A 21,374-nucleotide genomic window follows, 5' to 3' on the forward strand; every position below is an offset into this window, starting at 1 on the left:
TGTCTACAAAAGAATGTAGTGATAACTGAATATCCTGCTGAACTGGATTCATTTGCCATCTCCACTCTCTCATTTACCTTAGATTCGTCTTGATGATTTCCTGCTGAAAATCAATGATTCACTCACTTCCAGAAAAGCGGCTCCTCTGAGGGTGTTGGCTAGCTTCTCCCAGTGGCAATGATTTCAATCACGAGGTGCGCGAATTCTCGGACCTTTCACAATAGAATGGAACAGCCTGTAATAAATTGTACAAATAAGTCATTTCTGTGCAGAAGATGGATTTAAATTGATTCATGTTGCGACCTCTCGGCACACATGCATTCTCAGACTCATGCGGCATGCACGCCGATGTACAAACAGCATATAGGCGCTCGGCAGGTGCAATCATTTTCCTCTCTGTTAGTTCAGAATACCAAGAGGCTGAGGCTTTTTGCACAACAAACTAACACGGTATGATACTAAAGGCTATTTCCACTTACATACACGGGCTTAACAATGCTGACCTTTATCAACTTCAGGCCTGCTTTTGAAGTAGTTGCAGCTTATAGCGTCAGAAAGGCACAAATGGAAGTAGGCTGAGCCAGGAAAGCAGCATTCTTCAGAGAGTGTGGAAGGTGGGCTGGGTAAAAGCTGTGAGTCTGCCAATGATTGTGGAATACTTTTCAGCAGTGGTGTACTGTTTTGCTCATCTTAGCAGAAAAATAATTTTATAGCTTTTCAGAAAAGGTTCTGATTTTTGGCATCAAATGATCTTGAATGAATTATTTTAATTATCTAACAACAGTTTCTATTAGAAGACCCTGCCAAATGTTGAACTCATTCTCTTGCTTGTTAGCTCTCTGACAGCTGTTTGGTTTATTCATCCATTCATTGCCATTAGATATTTTTCTCCAGTAATCGAGTATTTAAAGAATTTTAAAGACTCTCCCAGAAACACCTCATCACAGGCTCTCTGTGTGACCCATATGACAGAACCCATTCATATAATGTTGTTAGTTCAGCATTGTGACCCGTTTGTCTCAAGGGCAAACTTCTATAATTATTTTGACAACTAAAGGATGCCCCGTAATGCTGTAAAACCACGGCAAAGTACATGCAACTTTAATCCCATATTACCATTCAAATAGGAATGTGTTATCCTGCAGGACTAATCTTCAGTCATAACCAACGCGTCCTGCATTATGTGTTGACTCCCAGAAGCCTGGATGGTCTTGATTAGAGAATTGCTGTCTTCCTGCTGAGGTGACAGAAATCTTTCATTATGACTTCATGTGAATGTGGACAGGGATTAGCAGTGCAAGTTGTCCTGATGCCTCAAAAAGACCTGCTGTAAGAAGCAACTCTATATCATAGTTATCAGTGAAACAGGAGCTGTCCTTCATTCTAATTTTTACCAAATAGGTCATTCAGTTTTAGCATGGGATCTAAGCCTGTAGTCTTGGCCTTTGCAGGGATCCAGTTGCAGGCTTTTTTTCTTTATTAATGGAGGACTTGCTGCTCCTAGCCAGGTGGAAGCAGAGCAGTAATAAATGTGGCCCAATATATCATCGGCAGCACATTACAGGGGAGCCGGGGGTGATTATTCATGCCGGCAGGGGCATGAACAGACCTTTCAGGGGTTCATGGGCTCAAACTTTAAAAAGGGCGTCTCCCTCATCTTTCTCACCAGGGTAGGTAGAGTCCCCCCACTTCTCTGATGCCACTGGCTTAACTTCTTTTCTAATGTATGCTGCTAAATCCACAAGATCAGGCGTGGATAACTAGAAATGTGACTGTTTTTTTGTGTTTGTATTTCAGCTGATTACTTGATGAGTCTGGATTAGATTTTACATGTATTTATGAAGGTCCTTTGTGTTTGTTTTCACACACTTCCAGTAATCATCATTGAATTCTTTAACCTTAATCATCAGTGTCAAAGACAGCAGCGTCTAACTTGTAGTGTTTGCGTTGCATTGTAAATCCTCAGTTTGTGATGGTGCAGACCATTCCATTAGGCCTTCCTGAGTCTTGAATCCCTAGAATTAGCTTCTCAGAAGGGTGTAATCAAGACTGCAATTACCGAACTCGGAGTGAATCAACTTTTCCCCATCAGCCACGTTCTTGGACTCAATTAGAGCCGGCATTTCTACAGCTATTAGTCCAGGGCCGGGAGATGATGGCATTGTGAGCAGCAGGATGCAGGGTGAAGGTAGATGCGGCATTATGTTTGGAGCAGTCTGTGTTTACTGGATGCTTGTGGCTATCAGGGCACACGCAGAGACAGATGAGGCTCAACAGCTGGCCTTAATGCGTGTTGGGTAGGATCAGCCCGGTCTAGTCACAGCACATCAATAGACCCATACGTTAGCTGACAGGGAGCGCACTAAACTGTGCTCGGCTAGCAGGTGTCAGGGCCCCGGCTCTGAGAACAGGTGATGGAAAAAATAGGCAATCCGTCTCTCTGCCTGAGAGGTGTGGTGGGTGAGGAGGAAGGGGGTTGGTTGAGTTGCCACTGGATGTCAGAACTTTGATCCTTAACCAAAAAAACAAAACAAATTGGGCTGTTTTACTGAATGGTAATCTCAACCAGCAGTACTTAAATAAATGAATAGATAAAGAAAATATTTATTTAAGGACCTTTTCAAAGGTGATTATATCCTGTGACATACTGATTTGTATCTGTTGCATACAGCTCTCTCTGTTCGTCCAGGTCTTTTTTTTATTAGACATGATCTTTTCCAGAGCAGGCTAAATGTTTTCCTGAAGGTCAAGTGGGATTCTGTGGGCGTGTTTGTGTAAAAGTGTGTTTTGGTTCAACAGTGACCGTTGGCTAAAGATGGTTGTGGGAATGGGATTGGCTTATTACAAAAATAATAATTTACAAATTGATTCATAGATTTTTACAGGTGTATATACCTGTATGTATGTATATGTGGAACGATTGCTAAATTAGTATGATGACACGCATACACAGACACACAACTTGTTGTTTTATTTACTTTCAGACATATGATAATGGCTTAGAGGAGAATTGTATTTGCAACCAGCAGCTCTGTATCCTCTCTCTTTGTTTATGTGGCTGGAAATCGCTAGCGAAGTTGAGTATCTTTTATTTGTTTGTGTGTTTGTGTGCATGTGAGTGAATATGTTTTAATCCATGATGATTTGGAGATGAATTTTGGTTGTTCAACCAACAAGTTATTAATATCTTAAAAAAATACTAGGGCAGTTATTATAATTATAGTAATAACGATGCTCTTCAAATTGTGCATACGTTCACCGTGTGAACAGCAGAATAGATGTAGCACTCCTGGAATTTCCACTTGAAACTAAATGTAAGCCGCTCAGACAGGAAACTAACCACACTACGCTTATTACAAATGCGGGTTTAATTAAAGAGCTGAAGCTGCAAAGTTTTAAAGAGATGTTACAGTACTCTTTAAATAAGATTTCATCATTATTTTTAGAGAATATAAAACAATGTCTGGTACTAAAATCTGAGGAACAGTGGATACAATCAGCTTTTATCTGTTAAGGCACAGTGACAAGTGCTTTAACAATTTATTCATTTCGTCTGGAGGATCTTCGAAGCTTGAAAATAACATGACAGTGTTGTCTGTGAAACATAATTCTGTCTGAAATACCTTTATTTTGCCCTTTGTTGTTCCTCACTCCTCGTTTTCTTTGTATTATATGACTGTGGTGGCTCTGATTTAGCTTTAGAACATTCACGTGATTGATTTAGTGCAGATCAGATAAGAACTTTGATTGTTATTCACTTTAATTACAGGAAATTAATGTTACTATGGTAATATGGCTCTCATTGGTACACACAGCAAAATACACATCACTATTCCATATATCTGTTTGTGTATTCAGTGATCATAGTACACCATGTAAGGCTTACATTAGAATTTCACTACTACAGTTTGCTAAGTTAGCTGTGGTGAATAGGCTTTTTCTCTCTCAAAATTCTGTATCATACGTACTAAAGTGCACCATAAAGACGGACCAACAATCTCAGATCTCATCTGCATTACCCTTATGTTAAAATGTTTCCCAATACAAATGCTGTAAGCAGTATTGTATCATGTTGCTTTTTACTTTGGGAAAAAAAAGAGAGTAGAATATGATTGGTGAGCAGCTGTCAACGCTCTGATAACTTCTTAAAAGACAAACACCTCCTGCCAACCTCAAAACAAAGAGTGCGAGAGGCAGAGTAATCATGCTGACTCCTCGGTGAAGGTGAACTAAATTCAAACATTTCTTTTCAGCGTGCACAATATAATCACTTACTCATTTGCTCTCTATCAATTAATTTGCGCTCTCTGAACGTTGGCAGCAGCACTGTTGCCTCAGGTACTGTCCCCGTTTGTTGTTGCTGAAGTTATTCTCCCTCTTTATCTTCTGCCTTCTTCTCATACTGATTTTTGCCAAATTCTTCTTTTGATTAATTGTTTGATTGCCGGCTTTCTGTCATGTCTGTTCTTTGACTGTTTTTTAATGTTTGATCATAAACTGTTATGTCTTATCTTTAGTTACAGAAAATGAAATTGGCTGAAGTTGTTAGAAGGCAGATTGTCCTCATATAACTCCATGCAGGTAGATGAAATTAACATTGATCTGTTCATCAACTCTGTGTGATAGGAAAGGGAAAAACATTTGCAGTGACTCATCCTGACACTTTAAGTTAATTCCAAATTGTTCCCTCTTTCTGAGATGAGACTTTTTTCATAATGTGAATAATAGCTGAGGGGGATTAACAATGGACTGGGTGGTGTGACTATCAACTATTTCACTGACTGTTCTGGGGCAGAAGACAGAATTTAAGAGTAAGTTAGTATACACCATAGTACGGTGTCAAATACAAGAAATACTTTGCATCAATATCAATATATCTGTCCTGGTTTCCTCACTTTTTTCCTTCACTCCTCCACTGAACTATACCCACAATGGCCCTACATATTTTCTATAACGTGTGAGTAAGTGGCTACCTGGAATCCAAAACCTGTGGGGTTATAAGAGGAATTGGACTATTACCTAGATGGAGCACATTCAAATGTGACAAAAGGGCCTGTCATGCTGAATTTCAAATCACAAACATTTCCCCTTTCTGACTTCCTAACATCATTAAACCAAATTCAGCCAGTGTCTCCCTTGTAATCGGCCTGTCACAGTCTTCACCTGCCTTGCATTTCAAAGCAGTTCCAAATAAAGACCTCGACTACCACTCCATTATCCAAATGACATTCAAATACTAAGCCTATAGTTTCAGACTCCCATGTATCCTGGTATTTTACAGTCAAACAAGAAAAGAACTAATTGCACTTAGTCACCAGGATTGTCCTTACTATGAAACATAAAAGAAAGAACAGGGTGACATGTCGACTCAATTTATAAAAGTGTTCTTTTTCATTTAGATAATGATCTTTTCTGCCACTATTTTCACCTTTTATGTCCGCTGTTCGACAGCTTTTCTAAGATTTCTCCTCTATACTCAGCTTGAATCCTGTCGGTGTAGATTCCTGGAGCAAAGTACCTCTTTTCAGGTATTTATTGCCAGTCACCTAATGCTTTGCTATTGTTCATGCACATTATTGGCTTGGATGTGGAGGCCATTCCTGTCTCTGTAATGTGGAGCGTGGCCATCAAGGCTCTTTATGGATTTGTGAAGGCAGGGAGGGGGAAAATCCTGGACTATTGTTGCCTTTGAGGAAAGTCAGGAGAAAGGTCTGCTGTGCTCACCATGTACACACTCATAACAAAGCAAACATGTTGAATTTGTCCTGACGCTGTTTTCTGGTGCTCACAGTGCACCGATGAGAGATTGAAAGGCACAAGTCTCAATGGGTGGATCCCAAGGACGTTTTGAAGAATTTCAGTATTGTGCATGAGGCTGTAACTCCTCTGCAGAAGTGAGTAAGATAGAAAAGCTGGCTATTGTGTTGAAAGATTAAATTTCTTATACTGTCTTAAAGGAGCCTGCTGCAGCTTGGCCTGTGTGCAACAACTGAAGACTTTGTTGTATAGAGAGCAGTTTAAAAAATGCAATTAAAGCACATGAAGCACTGAGAACTTTATGCTTTCAATTCTGTAAACCAAAACCCATGGAAGAGATATCTTTTTCAAGCTTTATTTTGACATTTTGCCATACATCATTCTACTGGGAAGACAAAAATAAAAAAAAATCTTGAAATTGATGACAAGACATAATTACTGGAAAGAAATACATAAAGAAATACATAAAGACATACAGACAATTTTTACACCAAATACCCTTTGATTAAAAAAAAAACATATATCTTAACTATATCTCCCCTAAAGTAAAAGGTATCGACAAATAGCTATTTTGCTGACGGCAGGTAAAAAGGCTCTCCACAAAAGATGGATGATGTAAGTCAGACCTACAGTTAATAACTGGATAGATGTGACAATAGAGATTACAGAATGGAAAAAGGTCAATCTCTCTTTGAACTTAAGGCTAGAAATGTTCACATCACATTGGGCAGAGTAGGTGCAATATCTCAAACCTCTAAGACATGACTGTGTCGACGTGGTGCATTGAAGGAACATTTGTTGTTTTATCTACGTTTCTGTCGTTTATTTTATTCCTTTTTGTCTTCATATTAATTGGTGTTCTTTGTAAGTCTACAAAGACAAACTGCTACTTCAATTGTTAAATTGTTTAATTTGAATTATCTTACTACTTTGTGTCACCTTCTCTCTGTATATATATATATATATATATATATAGTTTTATTATGACTCCTTTAAGTAGCCATTAAAAAGAAATACAAGTCAATAGAGGCTGTCATCAGATGTAATGCTAAAACTTTAATTCTAGTTTAAAGTACTCATAAGAATGCTGTATGTGTATGTACCAAATTTGTAATCCTTTGTACTCATATGAACAATGTACTCCTGGGTAAAAAATAAAATCTTGATGAACTAAAATAACAGGCTAAGAAAAGGAAAGAGCCCCTGACTTTACTCTATGTAGAGACACTATTTTATTAGTAGTCATTTTATGTCTCTCTCTTTTTTTCTTTTTCTTTTTACCTTTGTGCGACTACTTTGAGGATTGTTTGTCACTTCTTTCTGGAATTTATTTTTTTCCACTTCAGTTAAATGTTGTGGTAAGCATCTTGGCTCACACAATTTTCTTTTCCTTTTGTTCAGCGCTCTTACTTGGCCACTTAAGGACATTCATCTCGCCATCGTCTTTGTGTCGTTTTTCTTCTCTCTTTTTTTTTGTCAAGGGTCATTGTTGTACCAGAAGTGAAACAACCTGCCCTCCTCAGCTGTCTGCGAGAGGGCTTGGGTAGGTTTTCATCAAGTATTTGGTGTACTTGGCAGTTTTGTCGCTTCAGTCCTGACCAAGTGCCCAGTCCCTGCTCGGAAGAATCAACCCAACAAAACAATGTTGCCGCCACAATGCTTCACAGTTGGTATTGTGTGTTTTGGGTAGTTTGCTGTGTTTGGTTTAGCGCTGTGAGGTTTGTCCAAAATGTTCAATCTTTATTATATCTGGCCACCAGACCTGTGGCCACATGACATAAGAATCTTCCAAGTGTTTTTCTTGCAAAGTGGGAACAAGACTGTTATCTGTAAAGGCTTCTCTCCTGCACCTTGCCATACAAGCCGACATTTGAGTAGAGCTTGTGAGATTGTCGTCACATGCCGGACTAACCAGTAGCTATAGAGAATTTTAGGTCTTTCAAAGTTGCCGTCTGTCTTTTGGGAGATTCCCTGATAAATCTCTTTCTGTTTGTTGGGAGAGCTACACACCCTCTACTTCCTAGAGCGGCTCTGAGGGATAGTTGAAGCTTCTTTCTGTATCCTCCTTCTTACTTGTGCTTTTCTCAACTTTATCCCAAAGCCCTTCTGAAAGAACCTTACACACCGTGGAGGAATCTTTGAGTTGTAATGCATTGTTAGTAATTTTGTCCTCAAGGGAAACCTCTCTTACTCTGAAGAAATCAAACAGTCACAACTGATATCTGGAAGGTGATTTGTCTAATGAGCTGATCATATGGAAATACTGATTTAATATTTTAACTTCCATGAGATCATGTGACAAAAGGTAAAGATCTATGTCATCATTTGATGATTTTCTACAGGCATATCGCTGTTGGCAGCACAGTGGTGTAGTTCAAACTGTTGGAAGTTATCATCATTGATCTTTGTAGGAGACAGTCTCTTACATTTAACCTATCCTTAAGATGAGTGGGCAGCCATTGTTAAGCGCCTGGAGACCAACTAATGTGTGAGCCAGTGCAAAGACAAACCCACAACCTTCTTGTTGTGAGGCGACAGAGAAGAAAACTGAGCCGTTGTGATGTGCATAGTTGTAGTATGTACATTTTTTGTTAAAACTTTGTAAAACTTGTTAAATCCTGCTTTTTTTTAAGGGCTGCAAAGTGTAGTGGAAATGATGTTATTATCTGTGTTTACATATGTTGTCCCAACGCCTACGTGTCTGGCAGAGTGTGTTTACGTGTCTGGTTAGGTATTAAAATCTCTGGACGGAGACAGATGAAGCAGCAGACTTCTGATCCATCTCCTGGGTGAAAGATCTCTCATCCTGTTCAGCTGAGTAGCTTTGCTGTAACTTTGTCTGTTGAACTCTTTGATTGTCAAAATTTGGTATTATTTCTCACCAGGTAGACTTACAGATATGTCCAAAACACATAGTAAATAAGTTTCATTTTCAGTGTTTTGAAAAACAACCACGGCAAGTTCAGCATGATGAACGTGTAAATGTCAACAAAGTCTAATAAAAGAACTGGAAAGAAAAAGATAAAAACATCTTCATGATGAAAAATAGAGGCAATCACTTAAATAAATCATGCTTTTTTTTGGCATATCTCTATTAGCATTTAACATGTCCACATCTCACACATCAGATTTTATACATTTTATAAGAGAATTCTTAAAATGGTCAAATAAAACGAGTTAAGAGAGTAGAGTAGAAAATAAAATGAAGATTAAAATTCCCAGCACCTCCTGCACATTGAGAGCAGCTCCCTTGTTATCAGACGGTGCATGTCTTCAGCCCTTATTTGTGGTGAGGCATTATTAGCAGCGTAGCGGCGCTGTCCCACCTCATCACATCATCTGTCAGAAGATCATCAGTTGCTGTACCGGCCCAGGAGGAGGATCCCTGTGTGCTGCTTATCTTATTTAGACACACACCACCTCGTGTCCTGGTGAGAAAAGTCAAGTTGAGGGATATAACTGAGTGAAGGCGGGCCTTGATGTTATAGCGCTTTTTATTTTTGTATCTCCAATGCTCAAGTCAGAAACTTCAGTTATCTTTCCAAGAAAATAAATGTATTTTCTTTTCAGACTACTAGTGTTATCTCTTTTTATTTTGCACATTTTGATTTTACGTCCATGGATTCTGAAAAATACATAAAAACTTGAATTACAAACATTTTTATAGCAGCAGATGAAATAGTTAACCTAAGCACTTTATGGACAAGCTTTAACCTGGAAATGCTTACATCAATTTTTTAACATCATAAAAATACACCATACATGATGAGTATTTTTCTTTTTTGAACGTTTTACTGAGAAAGTAATTTAAAGTATAAATCTGGTTGTATTTAATTCTGTAATCAAGACCAAGACAAAGCCTAATATAAACGGTGCTACTCTGCTGTGCTATGGACCTCCATCATGTCCAACAGTAATGAAATCTTACCAGTGAGCCACACTGCCCACACAGGTTGACATTGGTCGGTCCATTATAATTATTAATAGGAGTAATGTCCATTGAATGCTCACTAGCAAACCAAATGTTTATTAAATAACATTGTTTATGTATGTTTGAGTAATCTAAACAGAAATGGAATCCGCCAGATTTTCTGCATTATACTTAGTAATGTTTAAGAAGTACATTTATATTTGTGACCTGTGATTAAAGAAGTACATTGTTATATGGACAAACTGCGAGGAGTTGTTAGAAAATATTTAGGGAAAGACTCACACACTCTGAGAATTACGACAGTAACAAATGACAGCATATCTCCAGCCTTATACTGTTTTTATTTGCCCCACCGGGAAATAAACAATATATCTGTGACTAAATTTAATTGGTTCTCCTGTTGATCATAATTTCTCATTGTCCTCAATTTCACTCCAGATTTTCTGCTTTAAAATGTCATAAACACACTGACATGCTAATCAGTGCTGAAACATTATCTTTTTATAGGAAATTCACAAAGTTAAATGATATATTTATTTTCTCTATATTAAATGTAAGCAGTTGTCTTTTACAGGTTTGGAGAATCACATAGTGTAGGCATCAGCAGTCACAGCCTGAAGTAGCTTAAAGCCTGTAACATTACGTCTGATCTGCAGGGTTAAGGCAGAACAAGCACTGTGCTCAAGTGTGGCACCACATCTTCCTCTTGCCTCTTCTATACCAGCTCCAGTGTTGTTAAAGCAAAATAATTGTTAGGGAGATTAGATTGTCTGGGAGGAAAACAAGCAGCAACATCTGCACCATTTTCCAAAGTGGTTCTTTTATTTTGATCTCTTCTAGAGTGGTCCGTCTTCTTCCAATAACATTACCATTTAAAAAAAAACAAAAAACCTTGTGTGCACTTTGTTTCATTTTCAACTCATTCACGTCAGCAGTGACTTATAACAATAATGGCTAAGTGCAGTGTTGTACTTTTTTTAACTCTTAATATACATGATTAGGTGAGGAGTCATGTACATATTGCAGCAGTGATTATTAATGCACAGAAAAAGGCCAGCGAACATGACTCATTCTCAAGTGAGGAGGCTGAGCTGTTGAATCAGCTGCCGTCACTGAGATTTTGACAGGACATCATCCAGATCAGGTTGTTTTTCTTCACAGGAGATGATGTGAATGTTACATGTGGCTGCTGTCACACACTTAATTTTAGTCACCAATTTAAAATGTATTCAAGTTAGTTCTTCAAATGTAATTAAACTTCCCTAAATTGGCTAAGAAAACTCAAATTAATTTCTGTGCGAAGATTAAGCTCGAATGGAGGAGGGGGAAGTGTGTTTGGGGTAATGAAAGAAGCGCTATTTTCCAAAACCGATTTGTATTCATGCTTTTTGCTAAATCACACATGTCTGTGTTTGCTTGTGGTTGTGTTGTCAGGAGGACTGGAAGGAGCTTAAAAAAGAATAATCAGAAAGCTGTTCAGGTTGAAATGAGTTTCCTACTCTGCTCGCTGCTTCTGCGTTGGACTGATACCTTGAACACAAGAGGAGTTCAGATGTGCTGTGGTTTGCTTTGGAGGGAAAGTCACATCAGATGACCACCCCTGTGTTTTATTTCTAGACAGATTCATGCTTTTTCACATCATTCCTAGTTGCGTTTCTCCGTCAGGTGTGGCTCCTTGTGAACATTTGACATGGTGAACAACTGGTCTGTCCTTTGATAATGCCACTGCCAGATGTCTGCATATGTTACGGTTGCGACATTCATTATTTTCGTCATAGTCATTGGTTACTAGGCTTGAGTTGTAATTTGTTGTTCATCTCTGGGACATGGAAGATGCAGACAATGAAAGATGAAACAAACATCTTCTAATACTTCTGTTTTCATGGCTCATTAAGAGGGGAAAAACAATTTGTAGCTGCGCTGGTGGCAGAGTTCAGTGGATGGGGATGTACGCTGGTTGGTTGATTTGTTGGTTGGTCAACTACTTCAATGAAGTATCTACTTTAGGATCCCAATGATATAAAGGACTATTAACTTCTCCGCTTGTGCCATAAGTTAAAAAAAAATATGGTTATGTTTATACCACAAAAATGGAAGACAATCTATTAACCTCAATCACAATTCAATATGCAGTTAGTTGAGGCTAACAAGACTTCCTGCAAATACATGTTAGGGTTGTCATAAAGCCAGAATTTTTAACTTCAGTAAGAAAATTGTCAAAATCAAACAATATCAATACCTGTATTTAAACCACAGCAACAACAAAAAATAGTCTGAGGCATCAAATTTTATTTAATTTCTTGATTTCAAACAACAATAATTGCATGTAAACTCATGCACACTGTCTAAATTGCGCGGAAATAGAATTAGACAGAAGATTTTATTGTCTCTAAAGATGGGGTATCAATCTGTTTTTCAAAATATTCCATATCAATTATCACTCATAATCCAGTACAACCAACCTGTGAGCTTTAACAGACCTAAGCTGCTTGCTCTCTTTCACCCAGGTCATCTTTGGGTAAAAATATGACAAAAAATCTTATTTAAAAAAAAAAAATCGTCAATCATTGATTATTATTATTATTATTATTTAAGAATGTGGTTAGACCGTGGAGATAACATTTACTATTTGTTCAGTGTGCTTTCAGACCTCCTAGAATACAATTTCCTATACGCTGTCCAGAGCACAACACCCTTAAGTCTTGTTAACAGAAGTGGTATGATGGAACTGTATTGTTGAATGCTCAGAGTTTCCCTCTGTTCTAAAGCATGTGTTTCCCTTATCGGTACACTGAACTATTAGTAAGCCCAGCAGCAGTGTCACTGCTGTAGTGAGTGCTGGTGCTGGTGGCTTGTTAAATTAGAAAGTTGGTGCTGGCATTTTGTAACAGTAATTAGTGTTGAACAGGTGATGCTTTTTCTCAGCCTGGTTATGGATCATATCTTTTGCGTTGTGTCTTAATTCTCAGTCTGATGCTGCGGAGCCTCCATGCTTTGTCACACTAATTAGATCGCCCGAGTCATCCCCTATTTCTTTCTACCTGCATCTCAAATGATGAGGAGGAAGGAGGAAAAGGCAGAAATGTGAGTTTTGCCGGTTGATGAGCGTTGCATAAGGGCCTCGTATTTATTTACAATGTTGTGTCAGAAGCCTTTTGGAACAGATTGAAGAACTTCTGAAACATTTGCCAATATCAGCAGTTAAATGCTCTCTCTTTGCTGCTTTGTATTTTTGCCAAACTGAGCTAATTTTTGGACGGTACCTAAGCTGGAAGTGTATTTTCTGTTTGGCAAACCGTGCTCTGTCGGCTGACAGAGGAGCTGTTTTATCTAATTGTAAATCTCTCAAAGTAACAACGTTTTCCATACAAGAAATGAGGTATGAGTTTCATTTCAGCTCTGAATTGCAATTTATGGTGTTTTGTTCAGTTTCTCCAGCATCATAAACAATATAGATTACCAGCGATACTGACATTCCATTATTGTACGTTTTATGGCTCTTGATCATTATGTCAGTCTGCTTTACTTTCTGCAGTTCAAATTGTTCCACAGTGGTAAAATGCAGTGTGTGTGAAACCTCTGATTTTAGCTGCAGGCATATCCGGTAATTAAAGGATTAACTTGGTAATCTAAATTGTCTCTTGTCTTCTCCTTCCTCCTTCCTCCCATTATTTCCTAACATCCGTTTCAAAGATTTAAAAAAATGCCTCCTTTGCTTCTCTTGTCTGCGTTTCTGTTTCTTCCCATGCCTGCGCTGAAGTCTGTAATCAACTTGCTTGTGGATTACCTCGTTTCCGGCTAAGCGTGGGGGGACACAAATCCATGAGGGTGTGCGTGCCATGGGTGGTAAAGATGTCTGCCCCTCCTGACAGCTCAGGATGTCTTCAGCTTCCTTGAGGATAGTGTGAAGTTATTAAGGGAAAATGTGTTTAAGTCTCTGACTCTTCTGAAAAACATTGTGCACTGAACAAGTAAACAGGAGAAGCAACGAACAATGTGAGGCATTTCAATTTCAACTTTGCACTACCAAGCATTTTTAGCTCACATTTTTACATGTTTACTACTACCGGTAATTCCTCTAGGAGAACGTTTTTTAACTTATAATGCAACATGATCTTTGCTGTGCTCAGTGCTTGAACTATGTATCTTCAGTTTATACTAAGCTCTTCATCTGTTGAGAAGCTATTTAATATGAGGCCAAGTAAATTCTTTTCACAGAAAAGCTAAACACTCCCGCTTTTAATTTGGATTTCCTTTAAATATGAAAGAGACAGCATAGTCATCTTAAGTTAAATGCCAAAGGTAGTGTAGGCACTGAATGATGCAGTCAGGATACACAAAGTTTATTTTAGAGTCACAGCCAGTGATTAAACCTCTGCTACAGAAATCTGTTTTTGAGTTGTTTGGAGGCTGATTCAGCCGTGAAACTGGGTTGTCTGTGGAAACAGCTGGGAGTGAAAATTTGCACAAAGCATCAGCTGTGGCACATGAGGGATGAATATGAATGTTTGGTCCAATCTGGAGACTCTTGAGTCCACACAGTGTTAATGGTTCTTCTAAGATTAAGACGGCGGCTCTTTGTATCACGGGTCTTTCTGTGTATCTATTTTAAACAGAGAGATGAATCAGTCCTGTGTTAGTGCTCTCACTGTTATGTTGACACATATTCAGGCTTCCAGCTGTTGATCTGGTTAAACATCACTCTTAGCAATTTATTCACACACATTTGCACGAACATGCACATCTACACAACCAAATGTATTCATTCACACATGCAGCCTCTGTCACTTACACGCAGCTCTCAAAATGTCAGCTCTTGTCACAGGAACTTAAAATGGTCTCATTGGTTTCAAGGCAAATGTGCCTTTCAAGACGACATCTCCTTGAAAGGCAGAAAAATGGATGGTGTCAGTGCTGGTGGCAAAGGTAGATGGCACAGAGTCTCTTCAGTTGGACCCCCCCCCCCCCCCCCCCCCCCCCGCTGAGGAGTTTCTTCAAATAGATGACAGGAAAAATTAATAAATAAAAATCAACAAAGCGTATTACCCAGATGTGATAGCTCCTGTTCAAAGGTGTAAGGCTCATTAATATGGCTTCTCTACATCGAATTTCCACAACTAACAGCTCCATCTTTTTGTCCTTTGTTGACAAACTATTTAACGACATAACCCAAAAAAGCAGCATTTAATCATTCAAAGTGCTGCCTGTTTGAGTAAAGATGATTTATGCCGCCAGCTTTTGAAGGCAATTCTCAAAGTTGTCGGCGTGACCTGAGCTTCAGGAACGCATCTATCATGGAAATATTCTCATCAGGGAACAGTGTAGGCAGCGTGGTATTAGTATCCAGAGTTAATGTATGCACACAGATGTACAGCTCTGCATCAATGTACATGCTTAGCAGCCAATTTTCTATTCATTTAAACGGGAGAAGATTGTCACACCCTCACATGTGGCATATGTGAGACTGATTTACTTTTTCATCCCATCCTCCCAGTCCCCTCATCGCCTTCTGTCCTTCAATTCCCTTAAAAAAAAAAAAAAAAAAAAAAAACCTTTCTGCATCCTCCGATACTGATGCAATTGAAATGTGATTAAGTTTGGGTTGCTATGGATGCCTTCTCCCTTACATCTTTATATAATGCGTCTGAGCCTTTTCTATACGAGGGTTTTTCCAATGAAGGTGATTGATTGCTTTCAATGACCGCCATCAGTAATGACTGGGGATATTGTTGGGTTGCTGAATTTAACGGAGCATCTTAGCCTTAACCTTTGCTTTTAGGCATCTTTGCTTAGACAAAGATAAACCTTTTTTGAAGCAGCACAGTTTCTTTGCATCCATGTTTTTTTTTTTTTTTTTTTGCTTTTTGCGTGTGTGTGTGTCTGTGTGTGTGTGTGTGTGTGTGTGTGTGTGTGTGGTTGTGAGAGTGTGGTGAAGCTTCTTGGTTGTCTCGTTGAAAAATGTTTTCTGAATCTCAGACATGTGGAGGAGTAAATATTTGTCATCTGGGGACAAACATACATCAGTCAGCCATGCTGCAGATTATAAATGATGTAACATGGAGCCATTTTTCCCATTTTTCCACATTACATTATGCCTCTTTTTCTTCATGTTTGATCACGCCCAATGGTAATGTTGTCAGAGGCTTATTTAGAGTATTTGTTTCTGTACATGAACCCTAACACACATTCATTATAGTCAGAATGATTACCAAATAAAGATAATCAATGGTATAAAAGCATCCAGAAAGCCACTTGAGCAAAGCAAAGCGCTCTGATGAAAAACATCAACCAACAAACTGGTTGTGACAAATTTGATCTTGGCTTTGTTGTTAATGGCAGCTAAACATGAAATGGTTTCATATTCTGGATAGTAATTTTAATTGAATTAATTTCAGAGGACATAGTAAGGCGCTGATGGTGTCATAAAACACTTGTTATAGCTGCTGTTCATCACTCTGATGTAAATTATGCCCAGTGATTGCTCAATGATGCTTTTCCTTTGGGGACATGACGCTGTAAAAAAATGGGGGGTAAAAAATGTAATTGGCTCCAAAGGGCACACGAGGTGTTGGTGCCATGAGGGAGACACACAAAAGAGGGTTATTTTCTCTGCAGCAATGGCTTTTCTCCCCGCTGACATCCTCATGCTGCGGTGCATTCAGCAATTCTGTTCTCCAAGTAGATAATAAGGAGAGAAATTAAAAAATAAATGCTTCTTTTTACAAATGATAACACAAGTTGACAGTGCGTGGCACACTGACACGAGCAGAAGGGGGACAGGAGTATGAGGAAAGGGATTTTTTTTAAAAGCCCCATGACTTTTGTTTATACAAAAATAAAAGGAAAATGATACAGGAAGTAACAGTACGGTGAAAATGAAATATTGAGGATAGTATCTGAATACTTTAGAAAATGTAATCCTAGCTGTTTTTTTTAATGCAATGGTTTAGGCTCATGAAGTTACAACTGTTACATGAATATGACAGATTATTTTTTACATTACATATTTTTGAATGTTTTTGACTGCATCGTTACCACCTCATCGTCTTACGGCCACGCTCGCTTCCTGTCTTGGGAGTTGAAGAGGCCAGCTGGACACGTGGGACATTTGCGTCTGTGCGCCGCAAGAAATTTTCGCTGGACATCACGGCTCAGCAATCTGACACCTGGTGCACCCATGTTGTGTTTGACTGTGTGTGGTTGAGCACGTGTTTGAGGTCAGCCAAACTGTCTCTTGAGAGAATGGCAGCTGCAGACAAATGTCAGGTCCCTCCCTCATTCATTCCTTCTAAAAAGTAAAAGCATCTCAGTGATGTCCAATGTTAAGAAGAGTGCAGAATTACAGCAGATTTACAGAGTGGTTACTTGCTCCTGGCAACAAATCCAGCATGTTGTATCAATTAAATCATCGTCATTGGGCTGAATGGTCAACAAGGGAGGCATTTAGCATCTTGTGTTTGTTGTTTGTGTGTGCACACTAAATGATCTGGCAGTGGTCCTCGGATGCATTTCACAATTAATGGTGGCTTTAACCAATCGCATTCAGTGGATTCTGATGCAGTGCCCACAGTGCTGCTGAATGTCTGTTTGATTTGTGCATTGACCTGCAAGAAGTCTGTTAAGTGGCTAATACTCCCTGTGTGTTAGTGCACGTGTGTCTGTGAGTGTGCACGTTGACTTTGAAGTACATTGTGTCGTGACAATAATCTAAGCCAATTTACTACGCATCAGCCCTCCATTATGGGTTTGATATAAAGCAGTGCGTGACTAGAATGCCCTCCTATAAAAAACGACAATTTACTTCTCTGAAGGAATTACATGTTTAACCTCATTAACCTAAAGTGCATGTACTAAAATGGTTGGCTAACCTCACACCACACAAACACAAGCATGCACACACATATAAACACAAATAGGAAACATCATCAAAAGTTGAGAGTTCATGCTGAATGTGACCTCGGCAAATGAGAAGCCAGCAGTGAGTTAACATCATCAGAAGCTCATCACGGCGTTCTTACGACTCGTCAGTGTCTCAAGCGGCTTAAGTTTCACACTCGGTTTCAACATCATCCGGCCGCTGTGAGATGATTAACCTGGCAGGTGTGAGGAGAGTCTCGCCCACTGTTTTAGAGAGCTGTCGTCTTCAGTCAATGGGGAGTACAAAGGGTCAGCCCGGCCGGCTAATGGCCGTGGTCACAGAGCTGGAAGCCGGCCCATTAGAAAAAGAGGCCTTCATTAGGAACAGCGCACTTTCTAAACAGCCTGACCTGCTGGTCCCATGCTGTTTATTAGCAAAGTTTTAGCTCTCAGTTAGAGCAATTATACTCACTATTCATGATGATCTGTGGCCTTTCCTCGACACTACCAGACAGGAAACACACACTCACATACATAGTAAATGACATCAGGCACTTGGGTTGTCCCAAGTAGAAGCCATCATATTAATGACTGTTTCTTCCCTGCAAATGTGTTGCAATAACAAAATGTGCTTTGGAAAATGAGGAAAACGGAAAAAGTGTCAGCGAGTGATCAATGCCGTTCATTGGACACAGAACATTTAGTTTTCATTAAGAGTTAAACATGTACACGGAACATTAATGGGGTTCAGCGGCAGCAGCAGTGGCATGCTTCACCGTATCTCATCCTGATGAATTAGCAACTCAGCACACGGGGGTAAAAGAAGAAAGGGAGAAGAAAGAGGGACATTAATAAAATGTGTAGGGGGGGAGGGACTGACAGATAATGTCTTTATCCAAAGATGGGTGTTTATGACGCAATGCATTATCATCCCTGACCTGAGCATCAGCAGGCTGTGAAGACGAACGAGGCTGTGTGAGGGAGGAGAGGAGAGAGAGGTCAGTGTGAGTGTTGCCGTTTCATTAGGAGAGCTGTTGACTCCCATCCGCTCCTGCTGCATGGGGAGTGATGGAGAAGGTTGTAAATGACTGGTCTGTCAGCCATATTGGATTCAGGGCAGTAAATTAATATTACACTTCTTTTTAAAAGGGTTTTTATTTTGGGATTACTAAACTCCCCTGAGTGTCGCTGGTGTAAAGAGGTTATTTCCCCTTTCTACTCTGTTGTGTGTCCTCCTGCTATCTTTTGCACAAGGCTAATGTGTTTAGAGAGAGAGAAACTGTTTTCACAGAGGAAGGATGAGTGTGCTGTAGGCTCCATTGTGTCATTCAGAGTTTGTATTATACATTTTTCATTTTGCTGTAAATCGTTGGTTGTCTCCCTAAAGAACAGCTTGTGTGTATCTGCGCGGTGCATATCTGCCTGTCCTCTGTCTTTCCCCTATATCTCATAAGATTATGGAGGAAGAAAACACCTTCCACCGTATATAGAAAGTGAATTTAAGTTAACTGGCTGTCTAGCTGTCAGTCATGTCTAACCTGCCTCCCTTCGTCCTGTCTCACCTAATGTGGGTAGAGTTAGAGTCCTGGTTGAAGAGCTGTATAACACGTTGTGAAGTGGCCTAGTCGCTGAGAAAAGGATTTACGGCCGCCGGTCCATCATGTTAAAGGACTGTGATTAAGAGCTGGAGTAAAGACATGGACTCCCACAATTCCTGCGACCCGGCCAAGAGCACACAAGGCCGAGCTCTGTCACTGTCATACAGCTTTCACTCTGTCTGTCCATCTGTCTCCGTCTCTTGTCTTCTCATGGCTTTTTCATGTGCAAATGTATGAGTCCCAATCCCCAAGGACACCAAAATCTCTGCATTACAAATTTCATGTCTAGTTCATTTCCACCCGCAAGTCAAACAGTCAGGACAGTGAAGAAGGAAAGGCTTCAGCCTCTGCCTTCCTGACAATTTGAAAACTTAAAAGCTTTTTTTTTTTGGGTCATGCCTCTGAAATCCTTGCTTCTTTTTTTTTCTCTCTAAAGGTTCAGAGCACACCGCCACCGCAACACTTCCCGCCGCCTTCATGGACCTGTTACCTCACTTCCTGATTGAACCGCAAGACGAGTTCATTGTAAAGAACAAGCCTGTGACGCTGACCTGCCGCTCCACCCCAGCCACGCAGATCTACTTCAAGTGCAACGGCGAGTGGGTTCACCAGGACGACCACTTGATTGAAAGGACTGTTGACCCGGCAACAGGTACAAACAAATGAATCTGTCATTTTTATTCCATACGGCTTCAATGTTTTTATCTGTTCTTTTTCATGTTTTTTGTTTTGGATGTGCAGCATATATATTTGACTCAATAAATACATTATGTAAAATATTTGCGCGCAGAAACTAAGGTCTGCAATTTCCTGTGATTATTGTGCTCCATCAGGCTCTTGGCTCGTCCTCCAGCCTATTTAGCCTGCCACTCACATAATAAGCACATTGGTTTCAGTCTCAGAAATCATCTCCATCACCTTGGAGACCTGTTTGTTTTCCTCTCTGTTGTGCAGCAATCCTCCCGCCTCCGCCATCAGTGTCATAAACACGTATGACATTGATGTGGTGTGATTCAGCAGCATTCGGCAAATTCTAACCTCCTGTTCACAGCCTGACAACTGATTGGAGACGAGGAAAGGAAAGGACATGTTTATCTGTGAAACGAGACCACACGCACAAAAACACACAAACACATGCAAATGCACTCTTAGATTTGTTGCCGCACATCACAATCACATGCACAGACCATTTTGTTGTTTGTACGCAGTGATGACGTATTGTGTGGGTGGAGCCCAACTGGTGTAGGAAAGTTAGCTAGAGATGTTTAAAACACTGGGGATACTCAGCAGAACCGGCTTTTGAGGACCCTTGTTTACAGAATAATAAACTTATTTCTACTAAGCATTCTTTCAGATTATAAGAAATTATCAGTACCTTTTGGAGACATTAATGTTAAAGAGCTTGTGGTAGATGACTTTGCAGATGCTAGTTCCAAACAATTCAAACAGTGTTGACTCATTAAGAAGATCTTTTCAAAGTCCAGTATTTTAAACCAGTATCGTTAATATTGTCATGGATGTGAAATGTTTGTACTTACACACAGTCTAAAATAGACACGCACACACACACACACGCACACGCACACGCACACACACACGCACACACACACACAGTTGGAGGAATGTGTTTGTACTCTACTTTCAAGCTGTGTTTAAAGACGTGTTCATTGTGTTAACTGTGACATAATCTGTACTTGTTCATGTTTGATTAAAGACAACACTTACTTTGTTCCATCAACATTGAATCCCTTTGTGGGGATTATTTCAGTATGGACAGCAGTTGTACGGGAAACACACAAGAAACGTTTGCAGATGCCAGTTTAACTGTGACAGCGAGCATCTTTGTTTACCTCGTAGAGAAACCCTGTGTCTCCAAGAAAAACTCAGGACATTCAAATCTTGACTCGCACAGTTGTGTACTTTGTGGTCATGTCAGGACATTAAGCACTGAGATTTGGTGTTTGTGTTTTGTGGACTGACGTACTGTGTAGCCAGCGGCAAGGGCATTAAACGCAGCTACTACACATTTGCATTTTGCTTCTGAGAGCGTCCTCGACAACGGTGTAGAAAACAAAGGTCATGTTTTTTGGGTTCCTGTTCTGACCTCCAAAAGCACAAGTCATTCTTTCTCTTGAACCAAGGATCTGGTCTACCACTCCGTGTTTCTCTCTCCACTTGCTTTAGCTGTTATTCTGCCATCAGAAATTGATTTGACGTCTTCTCCAAAATGG

At 39.7% G+C, this 21,374-nt stretch overlaps 1 protein-coding gene across 4 annotated transcripts in view; it reads left to right on the plus strand.

The window, feature by feature from the left end:
* The window catches only part of unc5a (unc-5 netrin receptor A), a 128,263-nt gene that overhangs the window by 46,810 nt on the left and 60,079 nt on the right, over positions 1-21,374 (plus strand). For all 4 annotated transcript variants that reach the window (XM_061048665.1, XM_061048666.1, XM_061048667.1 and 1 more), the window contains exon 2: positions 19,580-19,795. In XM_061048665.1, the coding sequence (XP_060904648.1) occupies positions 19,580-19,795 (216 nt within the window). The remainder of the gene's footprint in view (positions 1-19,579; positions 19,796-21,374) is intronic.

This window comes from Labrus mixtus, chromosome 10 (assembly GCF_963584025.1).
Source record: "Labrus mixtus chromosome 10, fLabMix1.1, whole genome shotgun sequence".
NCBI lineage: Eukaryota > Metazoa > Chordata > Actinopteri > Labriformes > Labridae > Labrus > Labrus mixtus.